This window comes from Lipotes vexillifer, unplaced genomic scaffold, assembly GCF_000442215.2.
Source record: "Lipotes vexillifer unplaced genomic scaffold, Lipotes_vexillifer_v1.1 scaffold69, whole genome shotgun sequence".
Taxonomy (NCBI): Eukaryota; Metazoa; Chordata; class Mammalia; order Artiodactyla; family Lipotidae; genus Lipotes; species Lipotes vexillifer.
In genome coordinates, this window is record NW_006790942.1 from 1,666,869 (window position 1) to 1,693,542 (window position 26,674).

Sequence of the window (26,674 nt, forward strand, 5' to 3'; positions counted from 1 at the left end):
CCACCCAAGGGAGCCAAGGTGCGATGCGCTGACGACATCCCCTTACGGTGTGATGAACAAGTGGAACTTTACGTTACTGTAACCTCGTGGATCCCGCACAGCCTTCACTTCATGTTCACAGCAAGGTTGGCAATTAGCCAAAATTGAACCTTATTCTGGCAGTTGAGATTTGAGTGTTTACACGTCCTATACTGGATAGAATGATTCTCTACGTCCTCCTCCTGAGGTTTCCTTGCAGCAGTAATAATATATTTAACTTCATACTTATAATAGTTTATAAATTTAAAAAAATAGTTATACATATTGCATCTTTTTTGAACTGTACATCATCCCTGAGACAGAGGGCCTCGATGTATAGAACAGGATATTGAGACTTGGAACTTTTAAGTAAATTATTTAGCAAGAAAGTAATGTGCCACTATAGACAGGGAGCTCCCTGACCTGTAGCCTGATGCTTCCACACTGCACCTGTCTCATTCTGAATCTTCATCCAATTAGACACTTGTTTTTAATCTGCCTCCCTAAATCCCAGGGCTTCATTTTAATCTTTTTCATATATATAGAAAGAGAGAGGGGTAGACAGAGAGAGAGACAGAGAGACCAACAGAGAGACGGGAGTGTTTCCTCCTGGGTTGAAGAAGAATGTTACCTTACCGGGTATCAATTCATTTTCACCCTCTCTGGTAAGTTACGTATGTTGATCATTCTTCTGTACCCTTCACATACTGCATTTGGAATTTACTTCCTTTAATCTCATGCCTCAAAGCTAAAACTCCTACCTAGAGCTGCTGAAGATGAGACTAGAGACAGTCTCACTGTGTATTGTACAGCCCTGTGCACGTGGAGGAAAATTTTTGAAAGTAGCAACTAAATAATTGACTTCAAAAGAGATTTGTCACCACCATACCTTGAAAATCTGGCCATCAGATGCCTTGCTTGCATTAAGACCTTGAATCTGGAGAGATCTCGATGGATCCTAACCCTTCCTTCATGAGCCAGTGCTGTACCAGACAAGAAAATGGCCAGTGAGGGAACCAGACCTGCTCTGGGGCTCCCCGTCCTGTCTGGGCAGCATGAACCCCATGGCTGCGTAGGACAGGTGCCTTTGTCAGACTCCTGAGCCAGCTGCATAGGATGTGTCCACGTGGAATGGACCCGGCGCTTGCGGAATTCAGGAGCTGAGGATACAGAGAGGGTGGATGAGCTAGAGGTTTGATATAAAGGCGCGTGGCTGAAGTGTTGGAGTAGTAAAATCTAGGCACTGTGAAGCCAGCATCTTCATTAATCAAAACTTTGGGGAAAAATGGAAGAAAAAAAATTGAGTGTGTAGCAACATGAATATTGACACCCACTTATATATCCTTTCCTGGTTTATTTCCGTGCACAGTGACAAGCAAGGCTTTACAACTTTGTACATAATTTCACGTATTTTATCCATTTTCTAGATTTGGAGGAGGAGATAATATTTGCAAAATAGGCATTCCAGAAATTTTTGGGGGGCTCCCTTTGGCACATATGTCTCTTTCAACATCCTGTTTGTTTCATTTCTGATTTGGTAGGCTTGCAGTGGTATTCATAAATTTCCAGAATTCCTTCCTTTTTTTCTAAGTATTAAGTGTTGAAAAATACTTTCTTCTCTTTTTCATGGAGTATTATCAAAACTCTATAATTAAAAATAAATATTCACTCAGAAATATAAAAATCTAGCTAAATAGATTGGGTGAAAATGAGTTAGCATAAAAAAAAATGACTTAAGGACCTGACGTAATTGCCTAAATACACATTTAAGTGCTGTAAAATCAGAGTAGACATTTAGAGTCCCCGTAAGTTATCAAAACATCAATAAGAGATTTGAGTTGTTTCATGTTAAAAAATATCTCAGAGAGAGACAGAAAATTCCAAAACTTATTGACAACTTTGCACACAAGCAGAGTAAGCATAGCTGACCAAAACTGATAGAACATTTAGGAAAAAAAAAATGCTATGTGTGCGTATATATATATATATATATATATATATGCGCTAAAAAGTGCAAAAAATGCCCTCCATAATCTCAAGGCCTGCAAAAAAATGGCCTTAAAAGGAGATCTCTTTCTAAGGGGACAGAGCAAGCGGGGACAGGGGAGTTCTCAGCTGAGGGCTGAGGGCTGGGGGCTAGCTGCTGGCCCCTCCCCTGGGACACCCATGTCAGCTCCGCATAGGCTGCCCCTGAAGGGCTGCTTTCCCTGTCCCTGTGTTGCTGCGTGTGGCACTGTGATGAGAAGGATGAAATGTGATGGACATGCTGTGTTCAATTCCCATTCTCTGCCCCACCAGGAATTTGGACGTGAGGGCAGAGGCTGACCTCTCTCAGACCACAGGAGCTGAGGGCGGCCAGGTGCGTTTCAGACCCTGTGAAATCACCTCTAGCTGCTTGGCTTGGCCCTTACAGGAGGCAGAAGCAAACTGCCATCCTGCTTAAGCCACTATTTTGTTGGCATTTTTTAAAATAACCAAGCACTCTCTTAACCAATATAGAAAGGGGAACGATGCATACAAACTCGCCCCCAAGGTACCCACCACAGAACGTACAAAAGGTTCTCTAAAATCAAGCCCAAGTGACTGCACGTGTCATTGTTACTCCTATTGCTTTAACCACCATATTTGGGGGGGCAGTTAATCAGTTTCCAATCGGTCAAGGCATCACGTGAAGATGTGAAAGCGTGTAGAGAGGGTAAAGGCTGGGTTTGACTTTGGGATACCCTAAAATATGGAAGATAAATTTTGCATATTTTATAATTTAGCCTAGGGCAAGTTCTATAAATAGACAACATTTTTCCATTCAGTAAACTGAACTGTCATAGTAAGCAGAGTGTGATAGAGACTTTTTTACACTCACTGAAGCGTTCTGGAAAGTATCTAAACAATTTAAATCCACGTGTATCTGCACTGATGCTTTCTGTGCTGTCTTACGTAACTACCTGTTCAGGTCTCAGATCCCCTCGTGTTGTGGTTTGGAAAGAAGCTCTCTTTGTCTCATCAACCTCATGCCAAATGAAGCATTTTGAGAGAAGTATTATTTCCACATGCATGAGTCTGACGGTTTGTCTAACTCTGCTTTCCGGGTTTTGGTTATAAAGATGAGGTTTAATCGACAGGATCTGGTGCTATTCTCAGCATAATTGACAACAACAACAGTTGCAGTTAACTTCTGAGTCTTAGGTTTAATCGTAGGAGGCAAGACCTTTGCACAGAGGCCAGGTCTGAAGATCCATGACATGTAAGTGGTACTCTGAGGGTACTCTGGAATATCCAGCTCCACTCTCACTATTCATGGCCAGGGACCAGGCTGGCACTGTTCCTTGGGTCACATGTGTCATAATGGTAGAAACAGGTTTCCTTAGGCTTGGACTTTTCCATGCTGTGCGGCTTCTCCCTGAGCTGGTCAAGGGGATTCTCAATTGATCAGGAACGTGATAGGTCACATTTATATATTGTGATTCTGTAAACATTAAAGTGAATTTTATCCTTATCCACCCAAGCTTCTTATGCGTTGCTTTTCTCCATATTTTAAGTGATGAAGTTTTCTAATAATCATATTTTAAGAAATTCATTTTCATAAAGGTTTTATTTTTTCCCTGATAAGACTTATACTAAATACTAATAAATCAATAAGCTATTTTTCCTTATCCTTGGATATAGAGATGAAAGATTTTGGAATTGTATATTTGTTATTGCATTACATTTTAATACAGATTAATTATTTAAAAACAATCATATAGAGAAAGCCCTAAAAATTTCAGTTTTTTAAATTTCTAAGTTATGCAATAAGAACTCTGAGAAAAGAACTTCATTTTTTGCAGTGAATGTGCCTCTAGGAAAAACAAAGGACATTTTTGTTTTGTGAGGAAAAAAAAATTCTTTGTAATTTTCCATGAAGGTATTAGTTAATTTATCTTGTTAATAAACCAATTGCAAAAAATCAAGTTCTTTTCTCAGAGTTCTTATTGCATAACTTGGAAGCACCTAGTATAAAGTATACTCTGGAGCTTGTGTCATTGGGCTTTGCTGGTACTGATTAGTTGTATTTCATGCGTTTTCAGAAATACTTAGAAACATGCTGTTTCATTCAGTTATTGTCACACTAATACTGCCTGATGAAACCACAGACTCTCAGTGGCATACACAACTGTATCAGCTGGGATTCTCCAGATGAACATAACCAGTCGGATACCCATATATCTACATACAAGTATTAAGAGATTCATTTCAAACAGTTGGCTGCCACCATCGTGGGGCCTGCAAGTCCAGAATCTGTAGGATGGGAGGGACTTGGCGCTGCCATCCTGAAGCAGAATTCCATCATCAGAGACATGTCCCAGTTTGCTTTTAAGGCCTTTCAGCTGATGGCATGAGCCCACTGCTCCCCACATTATGTAGAATAATCTCGTTTGCTTACAGTCAACTGTTTGTAGATGTTATAGCCATAGCTACAGAATACCTCACCCAAGTACCTACGTTAGTGTTTGATTCGATTACTTGGTACCGGGTTGAAAACTGGCCTAATCAGGTCAGCACATGAAAACTAACCATTACAGTCCACCCTTGTCAACTTGACACACTCTTCTCGTTAACCTCCCAATAAGGACGGTAAAGTCTTACTTCCAACCGAGATGAGACAAGTATCCTCCATGCAACCCAGAATAACAAGAATCATTTCCTCGGAAGGGAACACTAAGTCCTGAAGTGACATTCACTCCTCTCCTTGATGTACTGTGACTTGAATGCTGTGATGTAAAAGTCTATATTATTAATAAAACTTATGTTAGATCATAAGAGGATACAAGAAGGAAAAAAAGATTTTCATCATCATATTTATAATAAAATAAGGAAGAAATCCTCATACAATTACAGCTCTCATTTCTACAGCTAGACACATGGTTGTAACTGGTATTGAAAACTACCTTCTACTACCTTTGCCCTCAGCAAGCACCTCAGCTAGTCATGGTTCTGTTTAAGGTGGAGGGTTAGCATAATTTTAAGGTGGAGGGTTAGCATAATTTAGCATAAGTGTAATTGTGGTGCTTCCTAACAATGGAATTTTATCCCGATAAAAATAAATGACCTCTTTGTCTCCCTCCCTCCCACCCAGACAAAGAGGGAAGAGATATGGGAACATATATATATGTATAACTGACTCACTCTGTTATAAAGCAGAAACTAACACACCATTGTAAAGCAATTATACCCCAATAAAGATGTTAAAAAAAATAAATGACCTATTGAGCCATGAAATTACATGGATACACCTTAAATGCATATTTCTAAATTTTAAAAGACAGTCTGAAAAGACTGTGTCCTGTGTGATGCCAATTATATGACATTCTGGGAAAATCACAACTACAGAGACAGTAAAAAGATCATTGGTTGACCAGGGGTTCACAGGGAGGGAAGGAGGGTTGCACAGGTGGAGCACAAGGGATTCTTGAGGTCTGTGAAGTGATCTGTGTGATACTGTAGTGGTGGATGCATGACACTCTGCATTTGTCAAATCCCATGGAAATTTAAAGCGCAGAGTCAACTTGATGTATGAAAATTTTAAAAAATTCTTAGGGGGTCAGGAGACCCTATTATGGCAAAGAATCTAACTATAATACAAGGTCTGAAATAATCTTACTGAAATGGGAGAGGAGAAAAGGAGTTCACACTCATCATTTTGGAAATGAGTGCAGCTTGTAACATTAAAGGCAAAATAAACTGTGCTCTAGTGGATAAAATTGCTTCCCACAGGGATATGTGTTAACAGTTCCTGTGTGGCTGTCCCTGTTCGCTGGGGCTGAACAACTAGGTAAGTGAATGGTGGGTCCCTGCGGGAGTGGGAATCTACAGACAGACAAGGGGAGAAATTAGGAAGGTCCACACAGTCATGTGTTAAGAGACGCAAACATCACTAAGAGCTCACGGTTAGCTTAACAAAGATACAGATGCTTATGCGTGGAAGTCTTTATAAATGCGTGCATTCCAACACAGGTTATCATATGCACATATATTCCTTGCTCTGTCAGCTGAGAGGTCCTAAGTAAATGATTGGATAAATGAATAAATGGGGAAGAACAGATGTATCTCCTGTCTAGAGCAATTCCAAATAATCCCTGTAGATACTCAACCCTCAAGGAGGAAAAGCATAACTCCCCACCCTTTAAGCGCGGGCTGCTTATAGTGACTTGTCTCCAGAGAGTGCAGTGTGGAGAGTGGGACCGAGAGGAACATATGGTGAGAAACCTGATAAACGTCATCTCAGCCAGACCATCAAGGTCAGCCTCAACAGCAGGGATAAGGCGTGCTGACTGGGATTCTCTGACGTGAGGTGGTAAAGTGGCATTTATCTCTGGTCTTCCTCTCCAAAACCCATGACCCCACTACAGTCATGAGAAAAACGTCAGAATAATCCCAGTGGAAGAACATTCTACAAATTACCAATAATCCTCAAAACTGCCAAAGTCATTAAAAAAAGGAAAGTCTGAGAAATGGTCATAGCTAAGAGGAGCGTGATGAGACACAGTGATTACGTATAATGTGGCATCTGGGATGGGATCCTGGAAACTACAGAGGACACTGGGGGATGAAAACAAGGAAATTTCAAAGAAGTAGGGCCTTAACAATAAGATCACAGTACTGGTTCATTAGCTGTAACAATGTTACACACCATGTGCCATACTAAGGCATGGTGTGCATAAATGTAAGATGTGAATAATAGAGGGAAAGGCATGTGGGGTATGTGGGAACCCTCTGTGCTATTTTCACAATATTTCTGTAAATCTAAAACCGCTCTAACATAAAACTTTGTACAGAAAAGGTCTTAGAAATTTTTAAACGTATAAAATACAACTTTTATTCCAGTTTTTAAATTTATAATCACTGAAGACAGTTTTATGATAGCTATGAAATTTACGTTACCTAATAATTAAATTGCTTTGCATATTACATTAATTCTTTTTCTGAATAAATACCTGATATTATTACTAGATATTTTCATGAAAGCCAATGGAAAATTAAGAAAACAAGGAAGATGTGTTAAACATGGTAGAAGGCATAGATACACCCCCTACTCAAATAGAGATTAAGTTTAGATGGTGGTTAAATACCTTCATGTTTATTTTCTCTGGTTGCATTTAGTAGCAGGAAATTGATTCTAGAGACACCGTGTTTTTATGTAATCAATAAATACTGAAATTCTCCTACTTTTATAGAAGAGGAATAGCTTCATGTCAGAGTTGGTGATAAGTAGATATTTGCAGTTCTTTCAAATACAATCTTAAGAGCAATTTTGAAAAATAATAGTTAAACTAATGGCAAATTTCTCACGGACACTAAATAAATAGTTCGTATCATCAGGTTATAATTTCCACATCAAATTGCCCTTTTATTTGCGAATGATTTGTTCTTACCTAACTTTACTAAAATCAGCCTCCTTATGCTTTCCAGTCAAACCAAATCAGGCTCACAACCCACAAGCCTTATTTATGGAAAATAATGTATTATGTGGCATGTTCAATTACTACCAAAAATGGTCAATCTCTTTTCTTTCAAAGGCAACAGTAATAATCCAGTGACAACATACTCCATTCCACTCACACTTGATCAAGCGTTCATCAGTCTCACACAACAGAAAATGACAAAGAGGACAAGATAGTTTACTGTCCCCAAAGCTTAGAGGAGCAGTAATTTGAGGTGTATAAAGTCTTCTATTTCGGAATTCACCATTCATTTTACTTGGGAGTCTCATTTACCTAAGCTGTTATATTTTGGCTCTGCATTTTTTATACTGACAGGATGTCAATTTTCTATGACAACCCTTAGTTTTATTAAGTTCATCACATAATTAAAACAAAGCTCTCCCAAAGCATTTAAAATAAAACAAGACATATGCATTTATGTGCATTTAAGTCTATGCCTATCATTTAGATATTACAGTGACCACTAAATGAATCTGTATTAGGTATTTCATACATTGATTTATCTTTATATTCACCCTGATAAACAGCTTGCTTTCTTAGATCACTCTGTTTGTGAATTACATTTTAAGTTCCGGAGAGAATTACTCATGCATGTAGCTTTTTATTTAAAAAGAGAAAGATTAGTCAACCTTTTATCAAGAGATAAAGCACACGAAAGGCAACTTTTAATTACTCCTTTTGAAGTTTCTTCCCCAGTTGCCAAGTGGGGTTTCAGAGTGGATGCAGGGATGAGCCAGCCCCTGAGCGGCAGGCTGATCCCGCCCTGGATCCCATCCGGATGCTGAGTGGAGGGAGAGGGGCCTGGAAATGCACATCGTCGGCCCGCGGAACCATGGCCGTAGGGTTATTCTTCACGGCAGCTGGAGCTGAAGACGTTTCATCCCCTCCTGCGTCTCTTCACTGTCCCCTGGGAGCTCTTGTCCTTACAGGTGGCTGTGAACAGTTTGCTGCCGGCTCCGCTGCCTAATTTATTGTACTTCGTTACGTCCTCCTCTCTCTGCCCCTCGATGCTGTGCTTGATGGCCTTTCTCTGTCTTTTCAGACGACATCCTTTGCGGTGCCGCAGCACATGGATTTCAGGACTACCTGTGAGGAGGTAGGTTGCATGCCTTCCGTTTTTGATGAGGGGAAACAGGTGATAGACAGGGAACGCTGGGCCCTCCCTTACGTATTTACGTGGAAAATGGCTGTCCACAGCGGGACGGGTGATGGGCCCACGGTGTTTCCAGAGCACGAGCTGTCTCTGCAAGACTGGAAAGGCCTCACAGGGCTGAGGAAGCCCCGGGATTCCAGTCTTCCTTCAAGAAGACTGGCGCATGTTTCATTGGACTGAATTGTGTCGCCCCACAAACTATGCGCTGAAGGCTTCAGCTGGTGAAAGAGCTGGAACTAATTCTTTTCACGTAAACGGTTATAAATTAGAAGGCATCTAAGGTCCCTTTCAGCACTAAAAGCCTTTGATTTTATGATTCCCATACTCTTTAAGTATTTCAGTATTAAGTATTGATGTATGGCGACTCTCTGTAGAGCTGTCATCACATTCGGTGTGAGCGGAAGGGATGCATTCATTGCTCTTTCAAGGATGTTAAAGGCCATCCATTCAAGTGTGCAGTCAACAGTGCATGGACTTGGGGCCCCAGGAACGCAGCCCTTCTATTTTAGGAAGAAAGATTATCTTTCCATGCGCCATTCAAAGCATTGTCTTTTCACTCTTCAGGCAAAATGCAAATATTCATATGTTAAAGTATTTCATATTTGCTTAAAAGGTTTAAAATATTTTAGTATGTATAAATAACCCAAGGAAAAAACAGCCATAACTAGATTACCTATAATAAAGTTTAAAAAATCTTCAGTATTAACATTTGTCAAAATTGTTCTTTTAGTGAAATGTCATGTGTTAAATTTCTTGCAAAAATATCTTTTAAAAAACAATATTTGTCACAGTAGGTTCAATTTTAGGTTGTTCAGAAAAAATAATAACTTACTTTCGTTCCTTCAATACTTATGCTTATTTTTTATTTTTTTATTTTCAAAGTTTAAGTATAGTAATACTTTTTAAAATACTTTATACATGCTAGCACTTTTCAAATTATATTATATTATAGCTATTTGCTTACAAACCTCTCTCACATGCTATCCTGAGTATTATAAGGTCAGAATTTGTAACTTATTTGTCTTTTAATTCAGCCCTTTTCAAAGGTTCATACTTAAAAAAAAAAAATACTGTTTTCCGAGCTTACACTTAGAAGCATAAATTTTAAGTGTGTCATTTCTGGTTGTAAATACAGTACGTGCTATCATACTGTTAATTTTGTATGAATGTAGTAAACCTACAATTTCTTTTAAAGTTTTTTCTTAGGTTTTGGGTGGTAAAGCACCCATCAATCTGAATGGATATTTGTGTGAACAAGACAACATGACACACATTGGAGATGCATGTGGTAGAGACTGGACAGTGGCCAATGTTTCTAACACATGGTTCACCTTGGACGTGAGAGGCTGTATAAGATTGATTTCCCAGACCATTTCTTACACAAAATGTTTTGATTCATTGATTTGAAACATACATCCAATTCTGTCCAAGGTTCAGCTGCATTTTACAGTGGTGATACCATTGAGGTCCTCTTACCCTTACTTCTGTAGTAGAGGTTCTTTGCTCTCTGGCAATGATCCCTTGAGGATCTCACCATTTCAACGCTGCCAGCGTGGAGCAGACCTACTCAGAACTGTCAGAGAAGTTCCCGCGTGTCTGCCACGTGCTGGCTGGACTGGAAGTGATGCAGGACTCTATGGTGCCCTGAGGATGATCGAATCGCCCTGAAGATGGACCGGAATCAAAGAGTTTGCCAGAAATTCACAGTCTTAGAACGTTTAAGTGGAGCTGCACCTTAAAGACAATTTAGCTTAACTCTGCCGCTTTGCAGATGAGCAAATGGAGAGGTTTTACGAGAATGCTGAGTGACATTTAATGAATTAGGTAAAAGCAAAACCATAATGTATAGCTTGGAATATGCCTGAGTCTAATTTTGGGCCTCTTTCTGAAGTAAGATACATTAAATGAAACTTGTTTTCTCTTGACTTTCCCTTGACTGATAATAAACTACTAAAGATGAAAATTTGATATCCACGTCCATCAGACAGATCCAGATAGAATATTACCACGCAGATGCCAAGAAGTCTCTTCTTTGTGAGGGAATAGAAGTGTGGCTAGATAAGTTTCATTTAAACATCTTAATTATCTAATACACACTTTTTTTTAAAGGAGGGTTATTTATTTTTTAAAAAATTCTTCTCTTAAAAAGAAAATGTTGTAATTATTTTAAGTAATTGGGATTCAAAAGTCTGACAAGAAACAAAAATGAAGAGAGAGAATACAATCAGGACAAATGCAAAACCCACATTACAGAAGAAATGCATAGCCGGGCTATGCAGAAGTACTGACTTCTCCACCTTTAAAAGTGTCGTCAAAATAACTATGTGTTCCAGTAAACCAACGTTCAATCTTTACTGTGGGTTTTCCTCATTGTTCACTTTCATATCCACATTCTTTGAAATAGGATCACATCTAGGTGTTGAGTATGAAAATACATATTTTCTCTATTAATAATTTAACAATTCATGCACACTTATAAGTTAGTCTCATATAATATAATATAATCTGTGACTATGATTCAATAAACAAATATTGAAAATCCCACTATGAATAAAAGACTGTACTAGGTCCTATAGATTAATAATCCTTAAAAATGAAAAGAGTAATAACTTATTAAGATTTTCTTTAGATAACAGCATATAAGGTGAAGTTAGATGATGTGACATGGAACTAAATGTCATGGAAGTCACTACATGTCATGCCTAAATACAAGATTAATTGTTAGGTGAATGTATTTATGCAATGAAAGCCCTGAGTTCCAAATATTAAGGACTCATCTTTGGATGGAAGGGTCTCTGAAGATTGCAAGGAGATACAAGTTTTGTACAAGTGCTTGAAAAGTGGCTGGAATTTAGCTAAGGAGGAGGCCAGGTAAGACACCATCCCAGCACGGAAAGGAAAGGGTAAAACGCAGTTTGAAACATCTTGTGTGAACCGGCATTTAGTGCACCTGCTACTCCAAGATGGTACAGTATAAGGAATTACATATCACGTACAACTAGAGGCTTATAGGACAAGTTAAACTAGATTTTGGCAACCAAAATACAGAAATATGAAGATTCCTACAAGACTGTCGTGCATAGAATGGCCTCTGCCTAGTTTTTTGCAGTTTATTATATCTGATATTGCAAATTCCACACTGCAAGGTTAAAGGAACACAGATATGAAAGTTCTGTGAAAACACAATTTGTGTTCTTTCAAGGACTAGAACCTAAATTAAAGAGGTCTTAACTTTCAAGTAGAAAGTGGGTGATAGTCTACTTTTTAAACTTCCAAAGGTACTTGGTTTATGCAAAGCATACATTCTTAATAAGTTTACACATGAGGTTTGTTTTTAAAACAAAGAGTGAATCCATGTAAATTCATGAACACACTTCATTGATGCACAGAAAACAAGTCAATGACTAGATGTTTAAACATATTGCCTTTTAAGTAATTAAGAGGTATTGCCTTTTAATATTCCTCTAAGCAAATAGTCTTCAGTGTGGGTTTTGCAAAATCCAGCTGCAATGTTGGATCATCCATCAGGGACAGGAAAACAACCTTTGAATGTATTTATCACTTTTCAAGTTTTACATATGTTTTATAATTATGTAATATATTTGTGTGCTATATGTAGCACATGCATTTCCTCACTCATACGTGATGCATCCCCAGTTAAAAAAGTCTGAAGACAAATGACTGTTATGTTAGTAAAGAAAAAGAAGCTGAGTGCAAGTCTTAAGTTTATACGAAAATGTGGGACTGATCATTATTTGAATGATTTTTTTATTTTTTGAACAATCTGGGTCCACAGATCTGTAAAGACTTTGCAGCCCTCCGTGTTTTAGTTTGTGCTGCACCGGTGGCCACTCTCAGTGTCCTGTTGCCCGTTCTCACCCCTGTAGCAGTCCATGGGGGATGAGCCCATGTGGGTCAAGCCTCTCCCGGTATCCGCTAGTGTCCTGTGCTCCCTCAGCAGCCTAGCTTTGGCAACAAAAGCATCCATCAGGCCCAGAGTGGTTTCTGTCTCATTTTCCCTTCACTGGCCATCGCTCTGATCCTTGAAGAATGGCTGGTTCAAGGTGGTGTCCTTCTCAGAACTCTCTGCACTCCCATAAGGAGATGCTTGGTAACCAAAGTGCTACCTGGTGAAAGACACGGATAGCCTTGTCCTCGTGTGTGGGAAGACTGGGGGAGGCATCCCCTCAAAGACCTCTGCATGAGGGGACCAGGGCCAGGGGATAAGAGCCTGGAGCCGGGCAGACCGGGTTCAAACCCTGACTCACCCATCTCTGCGCCTCTGCTCTGTCCCATCCACGAGGACGGCTGCCCTGGGTTATCAGAGTCAAGGGGATTAATACTTCTGGGCTCACAGCCCGCCTTTCACAGTGGTGATGCCAGTCCAGCGGTGCTGCTCTGAGCTGGGGGCGCCCCAAATGGATTTTACCCCTCTTCTTCCAGCTACTGTAGCAGCTCCGGGTCTGATCCACTTGCTTCCCGTCCCCAGAGTTTCCTGCTCAAGGTTTATGTTTCTGCAACAGTAACTACGTTCTCACTTCCCCAGCCCGCATCCATCTTCTCTGCTGTAAGAAATACATTCATAAGACCTAACTCTAAACGTTTATGTTATTTCACTGCTCTTAGATTCCTCCATGGCACCTCCCGCCTGTTCACACGCTGGGCACACCATACAGGGGCCTGACCGCCCCGACCCCTGCCCTTCTGCCGCGGCCCCTCCCACATACCACGTGCTCGGCCTCGGGGCTGCGTTCTCCATCATCCAGGGACCATGCATTCTCATGCTTCTGTATGTTCACTCAAGTTTTTCCCTTTTGGACGAAGTTACTTTTGCCTTCTCTAATTATTGTTTTCTTGATTTATTTTTTCAAGACTAGCCACACATTTTTCTATCTACAGAGCCTCCTCTAATGCCCCTTCTTTCATGAATAGTTAAGTCCTTTCTCTATGTTGCTCCTGTATCAAGTGCTCCAATATCATACTGCATGTTATTTATACATGTACATTTTTAGAAGTAGGAGTACTCTGAGGCCAAAGATGATTGTCTAATTCATGTCTGACTCACTGTTAATGTTACACAGTATTGGCAAAGTGGATGTGTGTGTCGGATTTTTAATGTATTTTCATGTCCATAGGCTGAATTTTCATAATAGAATAAATGTAACATCTGTAATGCCTGGAAAATGTATTTTAATGTGAATGTGTTGTTAGCTTCATTATCTCTCAGTTTGTTATTTTCTCCAAAGAGCTATGTATTGGTATATATATAATTCTAACAAAAAGCTGCCTCATTCTTTCTTTTCCTTCACTCTTGTCCTCTGAAGAGTCAAGCATGGGCTCCAAGTCTGTGTTCTGTTTTCCAGACAACCATCTAATAGTTAGGGGACATTTCACACATTACTTGAGTGAATGGAGCTTTGACCATATCAGAAATGTGATGAGAGGAACCTCATAGCTGTGTTTTAGCTCTTCAAACTTTCCCTGGCGATCTTTGCGATCTCTTTGATGTGTAACAATAATGTATTTATGGGATCTCAGGGAAAAGCCCCTCTTTCATCCACAAGTTGAGACAGAGCTTTATTTGTGATTGCCAGCTATTCATTACACTTCTAGGGGAAAAATGGCTTGGAATGTACTGTACATCTAAACATCAGCAAATGTGCCCAATTTTGTTCCCTTAGCTTTGATATTATCTCCTGCCTCTCTCTCCCCTGCATCTCAGAAGTCCCGATGTTGGCCCCTGGCCAAGATCACCTTGTAAGCATGAGAGACTTTTCCATGTGAGAAATGTACACAAATTGTGTCTGTATTAAGGAAAATATGATTTGCTTTCGCTGACATTCTTTTGTCTTTTAGACATACGCACTTGAGTTAAGCTCTGTGGTAGATTAATGGATGCAATTTAGGGGCCCCAGCTATGCATAGCCTCAGAGGAGGGACTGATGCCATCATGGCTCCTGGAAAAGCTTGTTTTTCCTTAAAAGATATTATAACACTTACAAAATAATTACAGACCAATTTAACCTTGTATATAATAGAGGGTATAATGGTATGTATTTTCACATGGGAAAAAGCAATTTACAGAAAGAGTTATCTCTGGAAGTTGCGGTATCTCAGTATATTCTCATCAACATTATGGAACATTCTTTTAAAGAAACAAACCCCTAGCAATCCACATCTAATTTATATTCCAAGGGAAAGTCTCATATTATTTGTCTGGGATTTTGTGCTCATTAAATAGTAAAAGGGCAAAAATGTATTTCTATAAACTTCTCCCTTTATCCAAATTAAGAATGGCTCAATGGTTATCAAATGAAAATGTAATTTCCAAGGTAGTCATTGTTTTTGTTGACTTTTTAGTTCAGAGTAACAGCCAGCGATTATATTCTGTTTCAAAAGAATTTCCATTTGCATCTCTGATAAATGGGACCATAAAGTGCCCTTGCTAAGGAGAATATTTCCATTTATCTGGCGAATATTATAACCCTGACCTGCTTCAGGAGGGACAAGATGTGTGGACTCCCTCTGTGATCACTAAGCTGACGGTTTAAAGCCATGCAGTACAAGTTTGGAAATATTCACAGGCTGTTTTCACAATTCCCAGAAATGTGTGAAGCAAAGACAGTGGAAAGGGACTCAAAAATCTTGGGTCTCAAGCCAGGCTGTGTCTTAATTAGCTGTGTTAATTCAAGCAGTTCTCCACCTCTTTATCCTGGTTCCCTCCTCTGTACAAAGTGCATGTGTGCTGGTGAATGGGTTGATCAAATAGTGGAGGGTAGAGAAGATAAGAAGGTATGGTTTTACAGGTTTAAAATTGTGTGAGAAAGACAGTAAGTAGATGAGTGGTTGCCTAGGACTGGGTGTGGGAGGATGGAGAGATGGGAATATTAGGTTTCTTTTCAGAGTGATCAAAATGGTCAAAAATTGGTTATAGCAATGGCTGCATATCGCTACACTAAAAACATTGAATTGAACACTTTAAAGGGTTGAATTGTATACAGTGTGAATAGCATCTCAATAAAACCATTATGAAATTTATATTGATTGTAAGTATTAAACAAAACTTTCACTATTTTTAAAATATACTGTAAAACTGTAATCCTTACTTTGCAAATCTTTGTGGGGATTTTCTCACATAATCTCTATTATCTGAGGTCTACTTTATGTGAAAAGGTTATACTTTTCTGTGTACCTGTATTAAGTTTCAGACTCATCAGAGTGCATTTTCCCTAGCTTTCAGATGTTATTCATCGTCTTTTGCTATAAATAAGCCATAAAATTATAATCTATAAACTAAGTATAATTCTTTTCTCTGTTTTGCGTTCTTTTTTATTTTTTCTGTCTGAAGACAAAGACAGGGATTTGTTTGCTGCAGGATGGTAATCCGGAGCCTTTCAAAGTGCGGCTACACCTGGCCAAAGATATTCTGATGATCCAGGAACAGGATGTGATATGTGTGTCTGGTGAGCCTTTCTATTCTGGTGTAAGTAGCTCTTCCTTCCCTTGAAGTTTTCTGGGTTTTTTTTTTTTTTTATTGTTGCTGTTAATAAAAATGTCTATTCACAGAACATACTTAATATTCTTTCTCTTACTTTCAGAGCCAGTAATCTTTGTTTTCAGTATTAGTAAGCAGTGCCCTTGTATAAGGACTTGTACTTGGGTGCAAAGGCGTACATTGGGCCCATCTCCAGCTCGGTGTCTCATTGACTCCGAGTTGTCATTATGTGACTAGAGTGACACTTGTATTTGTAATCATGAGAGAGTGGGTTCTACACTTCAACACCGAGGACTAAATGAGAACAGCGCATGGCAGGTTCCCTGCCCTGATCGCATCTTGCATCACAGTGAACCTTCAGAGGTGGTGTAAAGGTGGAGCCCAACTCTTGGCATCGGAGAAGCAGGAGGCTTTAGATAGTGGTCCCGGAACTCAGTGCCAAGGCTTCTCCCCAGGGGATTGTGCATGAATAATTCTTTGGGCCTCCTCGATAGAATCAAGCTAGGTGCTGTAGCAAGCTCTGTCTGTGCTCTAAACAGTTAACGTATGACCCTGATGCTAATCCAGTCTCTGAAGGAGCCATAAGTTGTCTCAAAACCCATCGGTCTGCTCCCTGGTGCTGAAGTGCAGCTCTGGAGGACATCCTTAGGTGTGTTAAATAACAAAATTTTAACTGAGCAGATTTAAAGGTCTAATTAGCTTTGTTCAATGATCCATGAATCGGGCAGCATCCCATCTGCCAAGCTGTTTAAAAGAAGAGGTTTTCAAAGGGAGAAAGGGGGCAGAAAAAGGAAATTTTTCCCAAAGAATGTCTTGTTTCAGTGGAGGTTGTCCTCCTAAGCGGAAAAGATGGGGTCTGTGAGGGCAGGAGGTTTACTCACTAGCACTGACCAGGGAATTCCACGTTGACTGGTTAAAGGTGACGGTCTTGGGAGAGGCTGAAACTTCAGTTAGGTTAAGTATTAAGTTTCAGTCTGGTGACGTGGTCCTAGCACAAGTGATTCCATCTTGGGCCTATTGTCTCTTTTTTGACAATTTTCCCCTTTTGCTCAGACTCTCAGCTTCTCTGAGAGATGTGATCAAAATGTAAGGCATGAGCGCCACTCTCAGCCACTGCTCTGAAGCTCTCGTGGTTTTATCTGATCCTCTGTGTGGTATCGACAGGGCATGCTGTTTTGTTTAATCCCTGGGACATTCACGGCTTCGGGTTCACAATATCTAAGTTGGTCATTCTTGTTGTTCCTTTTCTGGAGTTCTTGTATTAGGGACATCATTTACTTGGTGGTTAGTGGCTGAGAACTTGGATTTAAAGCTCTTGGGAAAACACAATTCACCAGGGAAACTACTATGATTGTTATAAGCAAGATAATCCCCAGTATTTGGAGTGCACTTTGGAGTCATGATCAAGACCCAAACCAACTGAAGTCAAATAAGTCATAGAAAGACCCCACTGAAGGAGTCACCTTTTTAAGCCAAGTTACTTGATCTTGTGTACATGAGTGTCAACTTCTCCAGAAGTGATAATCCAGGTGTAGCAGGTGGTATTGACCACAGCACAGACACCTCCTGGCTCAAGCTAAAAGCTAATCAAGGGCTGTCCTCTTATCAAAAACAACTTTGGCCAGAGAGTCAAAGGATCTTTGTTGGGCAGCTGTTGTTTTAATAGTGGATTCGGCAATACTTTCAAGAGTTAATGAGAGGTTCCTGATAGTAGCCTCATTTACATTTACTCCTAACCAGGGAGGGACAGCCCTACCGAAGGAAGCAAACCCTGAATCACGAATGCTTCCTGATAATTCCCATCCGAACCTGTGGCTCAGGACTGGAAAGGTGCCAGCCGTGGAGGCAAGTAAAGTCCTAAGGGTGAATAGACCACGCAACAGTGTTTCTCTTGCCTTGTGTGTTTTCTTTGCCTAGGCGGAGCTTAGATGCAAATTTCCCCAAGTTTGGGATTGTTAACCAGAGAGAGGGGTGAACAAACCAGGGGTTCTCTAGCATTCTGACAAGTACAGAAACCTGTACCTGTCAAAAGTCCTTTCCTGGAATCTCCTTGAAGATGAGGTACTTTTGCACGTACACTTCTGAGAAAACATTAGAGTAAAACGATAACTGTAAATGACAAAGGATTCAAAACTGCTCATTAGCAAAGATCTGATGAGAGCTCACTGTAATGGAATTGGCAAGGGAATGTGGTTATTTTTTGTAACATACAACATTTTAAGATAATAAATAGAATTATGACTGATAACATTATACCAGGACATATCAGATTTCTAGGAATTTTATACAATTCAGGAACACTTATAACATATACCCATACAAGTACAGCATAAAGAAAGCTCAGTATTACTTTTTTTTTTTTTTACGGTACACGGGCCTCTCACTGTTGTGGCCTCTCCCTCTGCGGAGCACAGGCTCCGGACGTGCAGGCTCAGCAGCCATGGCTCACGGACCCAGCCGCTCCGTGGCATGTGGGATCTTCCCAGACCAGGGCACGAACCCGTGTTCCCTGCATCGGCAGGCGGACTCTCAACCACTGCGCCCCCAGGGAAGCCCTACTTTTTTTTTTTTTTTTAAATAAATTTATTTATTTATTTTTGGCTGTGTTGGGTCTTCGTTTCTGTGCGAGGGCTTTCTCTAGTTGCGGCAAGCGGGGGCCACTCTTCATAGTGGTGCGCGGGCCTCTCACTGTCGCGGCCTCTCTTGTTGCAGAGCACAAGCTCCAGACTCGCAGGCTCAGTAGTTGTGGCTCATGGGCCTAGTTGCTCCGCGGCATGTGGGATCTTCCCAGACCAGGGCTCGAACCTGTGTCCCCTGCATTGGCAGGCAGATTCTCAACCACTGCGCCACCAGGGAAGCCCCTCAGTATTACTTTTTATTTGGCAGTATTTCCCATATAACCTGTCAAATAAGCCTAATTAGCCTAACTTCCCCCCTTTCATGAGGAGAGAGAACAAATCTTTTGAGATGTTTCAGGGGCCCTCTGGAACATCCCAAAGTTATGTCCAGGTCAAAAAGACATTATTTAGAATCTTAATTGTGGGACGTTTGTCAAAAACATCAAATGGTTTGGACACTTGACTAAACAGAATCACAGATAAATATGAAACAATATTTAATGATACATTTAATTAAGTGACAGAAGATTTCAAAGGCATATATAGAAGGTTACATTGTTCTGAGCAAAACAACTCTTTTAATATTGAGAAGACTTGGTTTACTTAAGTAATCAAAGACCAGATGATAAAGATAACGTGAAACACAGGAAATCATTTTGATAAAATACAAAAGTTTTGCTTTCTAAGTGGATTACTTAAATGGTAAAGGAAAACCTTTCAGAATATCTTATCAAGAACAGATCAATTGTCCAAGAAAAAATTGTCATTTTAGCATATAAAAGAAAGCTAAGTTTTAGTGTTACATAAGTACACTATTGGTATTAAAGCTTAATTTAAAAACATTTATAAAGATAACAATTCAATTTTTAGCTAACTTGACCATAAAAAATACTCTCCCTCTCCCTCTGTCTCTCTCTCTCTGTTTTCAAATTTCTGTGTCCATTGTTTGTCCTTTTCCTCTTTTGCATTTTGAAACAGTCAGCTTTATTTTAGGAGAAAATTACTTTCTTTTTCCCTAACAAAAATGAATCTCCATATCCATACCTTTTTTCACCCCCAAACACATCTATTTTCCTTGCATCCAGAGTTGTTTCTCTTATAATTTCTAGTAGCTTTAACTCCATATATTAGAAATTTTAACCCTAAAAAGCTTTAATTTTTAGTGAAAATACATAAGTAAACAATTGTGAACTGTCTTTTACATTAGCATTCTGTGGCTTGTAAATATTTTTTATAAATCTGTAAATCTATAACTATTTTTTATAATTTCTAGAAATGCGTGTTTTCTCATAGTAAATTTCTCAGCATGGCACGGGACTTGTTTATTAATAAACCCAAATATCTTTAGTTTTCCTGTAAAAGGAAGTGGAAGTGGATAAACCTGTCTTCAATAACTAGTGTTTCAGTATTTTATCTTGCTTGGAAATGATCTGGATATTCAAAGAATTTAACTTAACTCATCATTTAACTTAGCAAAACTTTAAGGTTTCAGGCTATCAAAAACACTTAGGGGAATTAAAAAGTTTTCCTAAACAGTTTTTATCCTATGTACATCTATTTATTTAAATTATTCTTACAAGGACTACCCAGAAACACTTCATTAGACATTGGACAATGTCAGTCATTATTCTGAGTTATTTTTTCTGGCTGACAATTTTTGTAATAGAGATAACATGAATTAACTTGGTTAGTAAATTCAGGTAGGATAAAAGTTTTATTTAATGCTGATAACTCTAAAGACATGCCTACTTCAATTAAACCAACAACCTTAAACTAGCTTTTATATTTCCCCATATCACATGAATCTGAAATTCATTTGGGTTAGTTTCTGTTATATTTCTGAGAATTTCATTTATATAAGAACTTTGTTTTATTTAAGCCAATTAAACAGAGCCTTTTTACTAATTATTTTTTGCAGTACCATCAGTGGTAGGAAAATATCACATAAAATACATATACATATACCCACATAAACATATAGACAAACATAAACTGAGACCTCATAGATTCTGTTTTACTAGTTACAAAAGAAGTTGGATCTAAACTGCTTTTCTGGAAGATGGAATAAGTAAAGTCTACCTGCACAGATGTCTAAAACTAAGTTTCAAATGACCTTTCCCTCTTTTGATTTTTTTTCGGATAAGCATTACCTCTCTGAAGTTTGTACTTCAACATTTACATCTTAGAGGCACAGAGAAAGAATGCAAGTTACAAGCCTTTTAAGATAAATAGGGGAAGTTTGGGAATTGGTAAAAAGGAATAGGTAAATTTTGAATTGCCTCTTTAGTGGCAGTTTTAGATTTGCAAAAATTTGTAAGATGAGGACAGTTGCCTTTAATTCCTCAAGGAATTTGGTTGCCGCTTAAATGACATCACAGGTTGATCCACCCATAAATCCTTTAGGAGGCTTTAGGTTTTCTTCTTAAATTTTAATTTCTGCTTTTCATAGTTGTTTCAGGAAATAATGCAGCAGTCTCCCAGAAAGCCCTCAGAGTCCTGTCAGCTTTGGGAGGGGCCCAAATGGGGGTCCCCCTTTGAGGGTAGATACGGTGTTTGTAAGGCCACTGACTTGGCAATGTTTATGGTCGAGTCTCCTGTTCAGAGGGAAAAGACCATTCAGACAGGTTAGTAGAGCAAGTACTGCGTTCCAGCAAAGGAGGAGGGGGGGGTCACCAGGGTTAGGTCAGCCTCATGGCCTTTCTCTTTTTTTGGGGGGGGTACCTCTTATGTCCTTAAAATTTTATTAGTGTTTTGCAATGAAGTTTTTGTAAATGAAGCGACACGTATACCTCACTTTGCTGCACTTTGCTTTATTGCACTTCACAGGTATTGTATTTTTTACAAATTGAAGTTTTATGGCAACCCTGCGTGGAGCAAGTCTATTAGTAGCTTTTTTTAACAGCATTTGCTCACTTTGTGTCTCTGTGTCACATTTTGGTAGTACTTGCAATATGTCAAATGTTTTGGCTATTATTGTATTTTACGGTAATCTGTGACCAGTGATTTTGGATGTGACTGCTGTCATTGTTTTGTGGCACCATGAGTTGTGCCCACGCAGGACTGTGAGTTTAATTGGTAAATGCTGTGCCTTCTGACTGCTCCGCTGGCAAACGTTCCCCCATCTCTCTCCCTCTCCTCCAGACTTCCTGTTCCTAACACGCAACAGTATTTGAATTAGGCTAAATAATAATCCTGCAGTGGTCTCTAAGTGTTTGGATTGGAAGGTTCCCATCCTTATTATTCATTTATTTGTTGGTTGGTTTCTCTTCTCTTTTCTGAGCTAAGCCTTCAGTTCTCTTGGAGCCAAACCAATACTTGAAAGGGATGTGCTGCTGGGCTGGAGATCGTGCGATGGTTTACTGTGTACTTCGTCACACAGAAATCTTCTTGAGGCTGGCGGGTGACCTAGCGTCAGTCTAACCTGTTCTGACCCATTATTCTAACAGATGAGTCTTATCCTAACACAGGAGGGTTTGGTGGCAAGCGTTCTCACAGCTCTTAAATTCTTGACTCGTACCCACCAATTTTTGTGGCTTTTTTTTTTGGCTCCCAAGATCCCCATTAGCAATAGCCTTTATCTGCACAAAACAAGACAAACAGGCTCATGCACCTTAACACACCACCAGCAATTCCCAGCAATGAACCATCAGAGCCCAGTAAGTGGGGACTGGGGAGGGGACCTGGAGAATGGGGTCCCAGACAACTGGGAAATGCAGGCTGAACCCAGGGCTGGGGACTGGGGTTCTGGATGGAGCCCTCTGCCTCTGCTTAAGCTGACCCGCTGAGCCCTGGATGGGAAAGCAGATCAGATACCGAGTTCGGAACCGAGAGCTCTCAGAAACGGTGATGAAGACAGTGGGCTCAAAGGCTTCTCCGGAGCCACATCTGTGTTTCTCATCGTCCCCAAAGCCTTCAAAGGTCTCCTCTGGTCCTACCGCGGGCACCAAATCTGATAAATAATGAAAATCAACGGAGTAAATTTAAAGAGCTAATTGGCTTTATTCAAAATTTCATGAATTGGGTGGCACCCCATCTGGCAAATAGAAAGACGCTCCACTGAGCTGCAGAAGGGGAAGGTTTTCAAAGGTGGAATCATGGGGGAAGAAAAAGGAACTTATTAACGAAGAATGCGTTGTTTCAGGGACGTTCACCCTCCTGAGGGGAGTTTTAGGGGTCTGTGGGGGAGGGTTACTCTCTAGCACTGAGCAGCGAATTCCAGGTTGAGTGGTTAAGCCATGCGATAGTCCTGCGAGAGACTGAAACTGCACTTAGGTTAAGCGTTAAGTGTCTGGTCACGTGGGCTTAGCACAAGGGACTCCATTTGGGCCTGTTGTCCCCTTTTCCATAGGTGATGTGAAATTGAATTTGACAGAACAATTTTATCGTAAAACAGGAAGTTTTAAAGTTTATCATTGTGCAATAACATTGAAGACATCATCCTAACAGTGTTGTCATGTATGATTTCAGAAGAAAACTACAGCAAGTGTCATACAGGCAGCTCCCTGGATTCCCTAGACATCAGTAGTGGCTTAGCAGGTAGATTTAATTTGTGGCTTATTAACAGACTTATTTCAGAGTGTTTTGTTGGGGTGAATAATGCTGAGCTTGAGCTGCTACCACACTTCTCACTAACATCCTGTGGAGTCACACCGGGTCCTAAATCAACAGGCTCCTGCTAACTAAAGAAAATGGACATTGTGCAGACTGTTAACTATTCTTTTGTCACAGACCATTTCAAGTATCCTGAATCATGGTTCTGGCTGTCAAGGCTGATTAAATTGTTCCCACGGGGTTGCCTTTTCTTTCTTTTAGTTAATAAAAGAGTAGTGGTCAATTTCTTTCTTCCTTCCTTTCTTTCTTTCTCTTCCTTTCTTTCCTTCCCTTCCTTCCTTTTTTTTTTTTTTGTGGAAAAGATATATTACATATATATATTACATATATATATACACATATGTTACATATATCAGAGTGATACAGAGCAATTGTCCATCAGGTAGAAATGTGAAAGCTTCAGTTACTATAAGAGGAAGAAATCACCTTCCCTTGTGCTCAGAAATTGAATGTTCGGTCCCTGTCAGTCTCCTGAGTGACCCGCCCCCTAAGTCAGAGGAAGCTGTGTCTGTCCCCAGGATATTATCTCTTTCAATGCTGCCCTGAAGGAACATCAAATTTAGCCAAGGCTGGTTTTAAATGTTGGCAAAATATTTTTAAAAGGCCAATGAGACTAAAATCAATATGAGATGGCCGCATATTTCATCACAGACACACCAGTTTCAAAGGTGTTGCCAGTAAAATATAAGAAAATCTTGGAGATTAAAGTCTAAATATGGCAGAACGACCAGCTATATAGCGTCACTATAATCAGAGTTCTAATGAGCGTCGTTAGGATTTAGAATCAACAAAGTTAAGCAACTTCCTTTAGTTTTCCTTGTGGGAGAAAACATGCAGTTAGTAATCCCACGTGTGAAACCATAATTTCCGGAAGGCAGCGTTAAGAGAAGGTAATATCTGCCTTTCGCAATAAGAATCAGTGTTCACTCCACATGTGATGGGATGGGATGGGATGCAGAGAAGTCGGGGGTAGGTTCCTTATCTGTGGAAAATTTGATCAGGAGAGAGACTGCAGCTACAGTAGGCTGTGTGCTCACGGGGGTGGATTCTCACCAGGTCATCTAAGATGGATGGTATGTGTATCCTCAGATTTTTTTCTCTTTTTTCCCATCAAAGAGCAATTTAATACAGAAATCAGAATCTCTGAACACACACACACACGCACACACACACACACACGCACAACATACACATTATATATATTTTTCAAATTAAAAAAAAAATCTCAGTGCCAACAAGTACCTATTAGAACATGCAATAAAATTTGATCTATTCTAAGTAAATATATTTGATTTTTCCCCAATCAGTTTTAGAGGTAAAAGGGGTCATTAGTAAGTAAAATCAGAACAGAAGCTATCGGCTTAATCCTGATCTTTTTACATTTGATTTTATATTTATGAATGAAGCAGTGAAGGGTACTGTATGTGTCTGCGTCTCCTTCTAGCCTGTTCTATTTTGGAGACAGCCATTCCAAAAATGCTGCTAATAAGATTAGGAAAGGAGAAGGTATGGATACTTCTAAAAATTAAAAAAAAAAAAGTTATAGGTAGGTCACTGTGGTCTAGCTCGCTGTGATTTTATACAATAAGGATGAACGAAGGATGATCTTGAACCAGGGTGCTTTCTCTGTTGTCAGAGAAGTTGCTAACTTCACAAGACAGTGCTGGAACCCTTCTCTCCTGTTCCTCGTGTGGTGTTTGTTTTTTGCAACAGTCAACAGTCACCACTGGGGCCACTGATGTTCCTAAATTTCCCAGGGCTTAAGCTGCAGTAGATGAGGAGGTCCTGGAAGGAAGACTAGTTCCAGTAAAGATGTTGTCTCCAGACCCCTGGTGTTGGCCACGTGGGGATGGTCCCTCAGTGGCAGCAGTTGTGATAGGTCACCGGCAACAGCAGTGGTGCCCCGGCAACGACGAGGTCATGATGCTGGCAGCTCCTGGGATGGTGACACACAGACCAGATGCAGTAGACAGTCTGGTGTTATTAGCTGAAGAATCTCCCAGATGAAAAAGAAAATGAATGATGATATTTACCCAAGAACAATAATGGTAAAGAAATGGGAGAAGTACACTTTATAAACTGAGCTAATTTTTCTCACGAGATCGTCGTTAGGCCTACAATGTAGATAAAGGACATTAAGGATATTATGCTTAACACGCTGTGTAAAATGCAGATTTTTAAAGGTGTTTATCTATCCTGTACCGTAAGTTTTATTTTACCTTCAAAACAACTTTAACAAAAGATTTGCTTCTTACGTATAAAGCAAATTTATTGACAAGTCTTAAATCTTTCATTTTTAGAACAAAAATATCATTTCTTTATTATATTACTTTTGAAGTTTACTGCCACTGAGTCTTTGTAAGAAACATCCAATTGTATGCCTGAATATATTATAATGATTACATGCACAATTACTGAAATAAAAGTATGTAAGAATAATAACAAACACTTTTTTTGAAATAGTGAATGAAATGCTTGAATAGACAGAATAACAAGTCATCACCATAATACATACTGAATTAGTCTTCTAATTTATAAATCCTATTATGGTTGTCATACATTGGACATACACATAATAGATTTTGCCGCCTTAGCAACCATGGCTTCTCAATCCAGATTGCTAATTTATTTGGTTTGAAATGTAGTTTATCTGCCAACTTGAATCAGCCTGCAGTCACCAATCTGGGTGTGTCCCTTATTAATAGTATATTTTTAAATCCCTATTATTTTATGTTTAGCATTTTCAAATAACTCATGCAGTAAAATCATTTTTCCTTTATTAATCTCAACGCTTACAATTTACATGCACAGAGGTGGTCTTCTGGATTGTTGCTCACTATTTGGTAACCTCTCTACTACCGAGTTATCCAAGAAAGGAATGCATTCTCGTAGGAAAGGTGATGTGCGTTGTCACAGGTGCACCAGGTGAGGATTAAGGACTGACCAGGTACATGAGACCAGCCCCGCCTCCAAGTGAGTGTGCATCCACATCAACAGACAGAGCACACGGGTGTTGGCATTAGACCAGCTCTAGGCCAGATTGTTGCACTTACATATTCATAGAAATGAATTTTTATAACATATAATTTGAACTCACAGAACGAGAAGGATATGGTCACCCACGTGCCCGTCACCAGCTGAAGAAGGGAGAATGTTACCCTTCACTCTGAAGCCTCCCCTGCCCTCACTGACGCCCTTTCTTCTTTCCATAAAAAAAAAAAAAACTGTTTTGCATTTTGTGTTTCTAATCTTCTTAATTTTAAGTTTGTTTACTACATATAAATAATATAAATCTTTCCCT

At 39.6% G+C, this 26,674-nt stretch overlaps 1 protein-coding gene across 1 annotated transcript in view; it reads left to right on the top strand.

Moving 5' to 3' along the window:
• Window positions 1-8,539: 8,539 nt before the first annotated feature.
• SNTG1 (syntrophin gamma 1) overlaps window positions 8,540-26,674 on the top strand; it is a 212,999-nt gene continuing 194,864 nt past the window's right edge. The window contains exons 1-2 of the mRNA XM_007464017.1: window positions 8,540-8,592; window positions 15,998-16,132. Coding sequence (XP_007464079.1) covers window positions 8,566-8,592; window positions 15,998-16,132 — 162 coding nt within the window. The 5' untranslated portion in view covers window positions 8,540-8,565. The remainder of the gene's footprint in view (window positions 8,593-15,997; window positions 16,133-26,674) is intronic.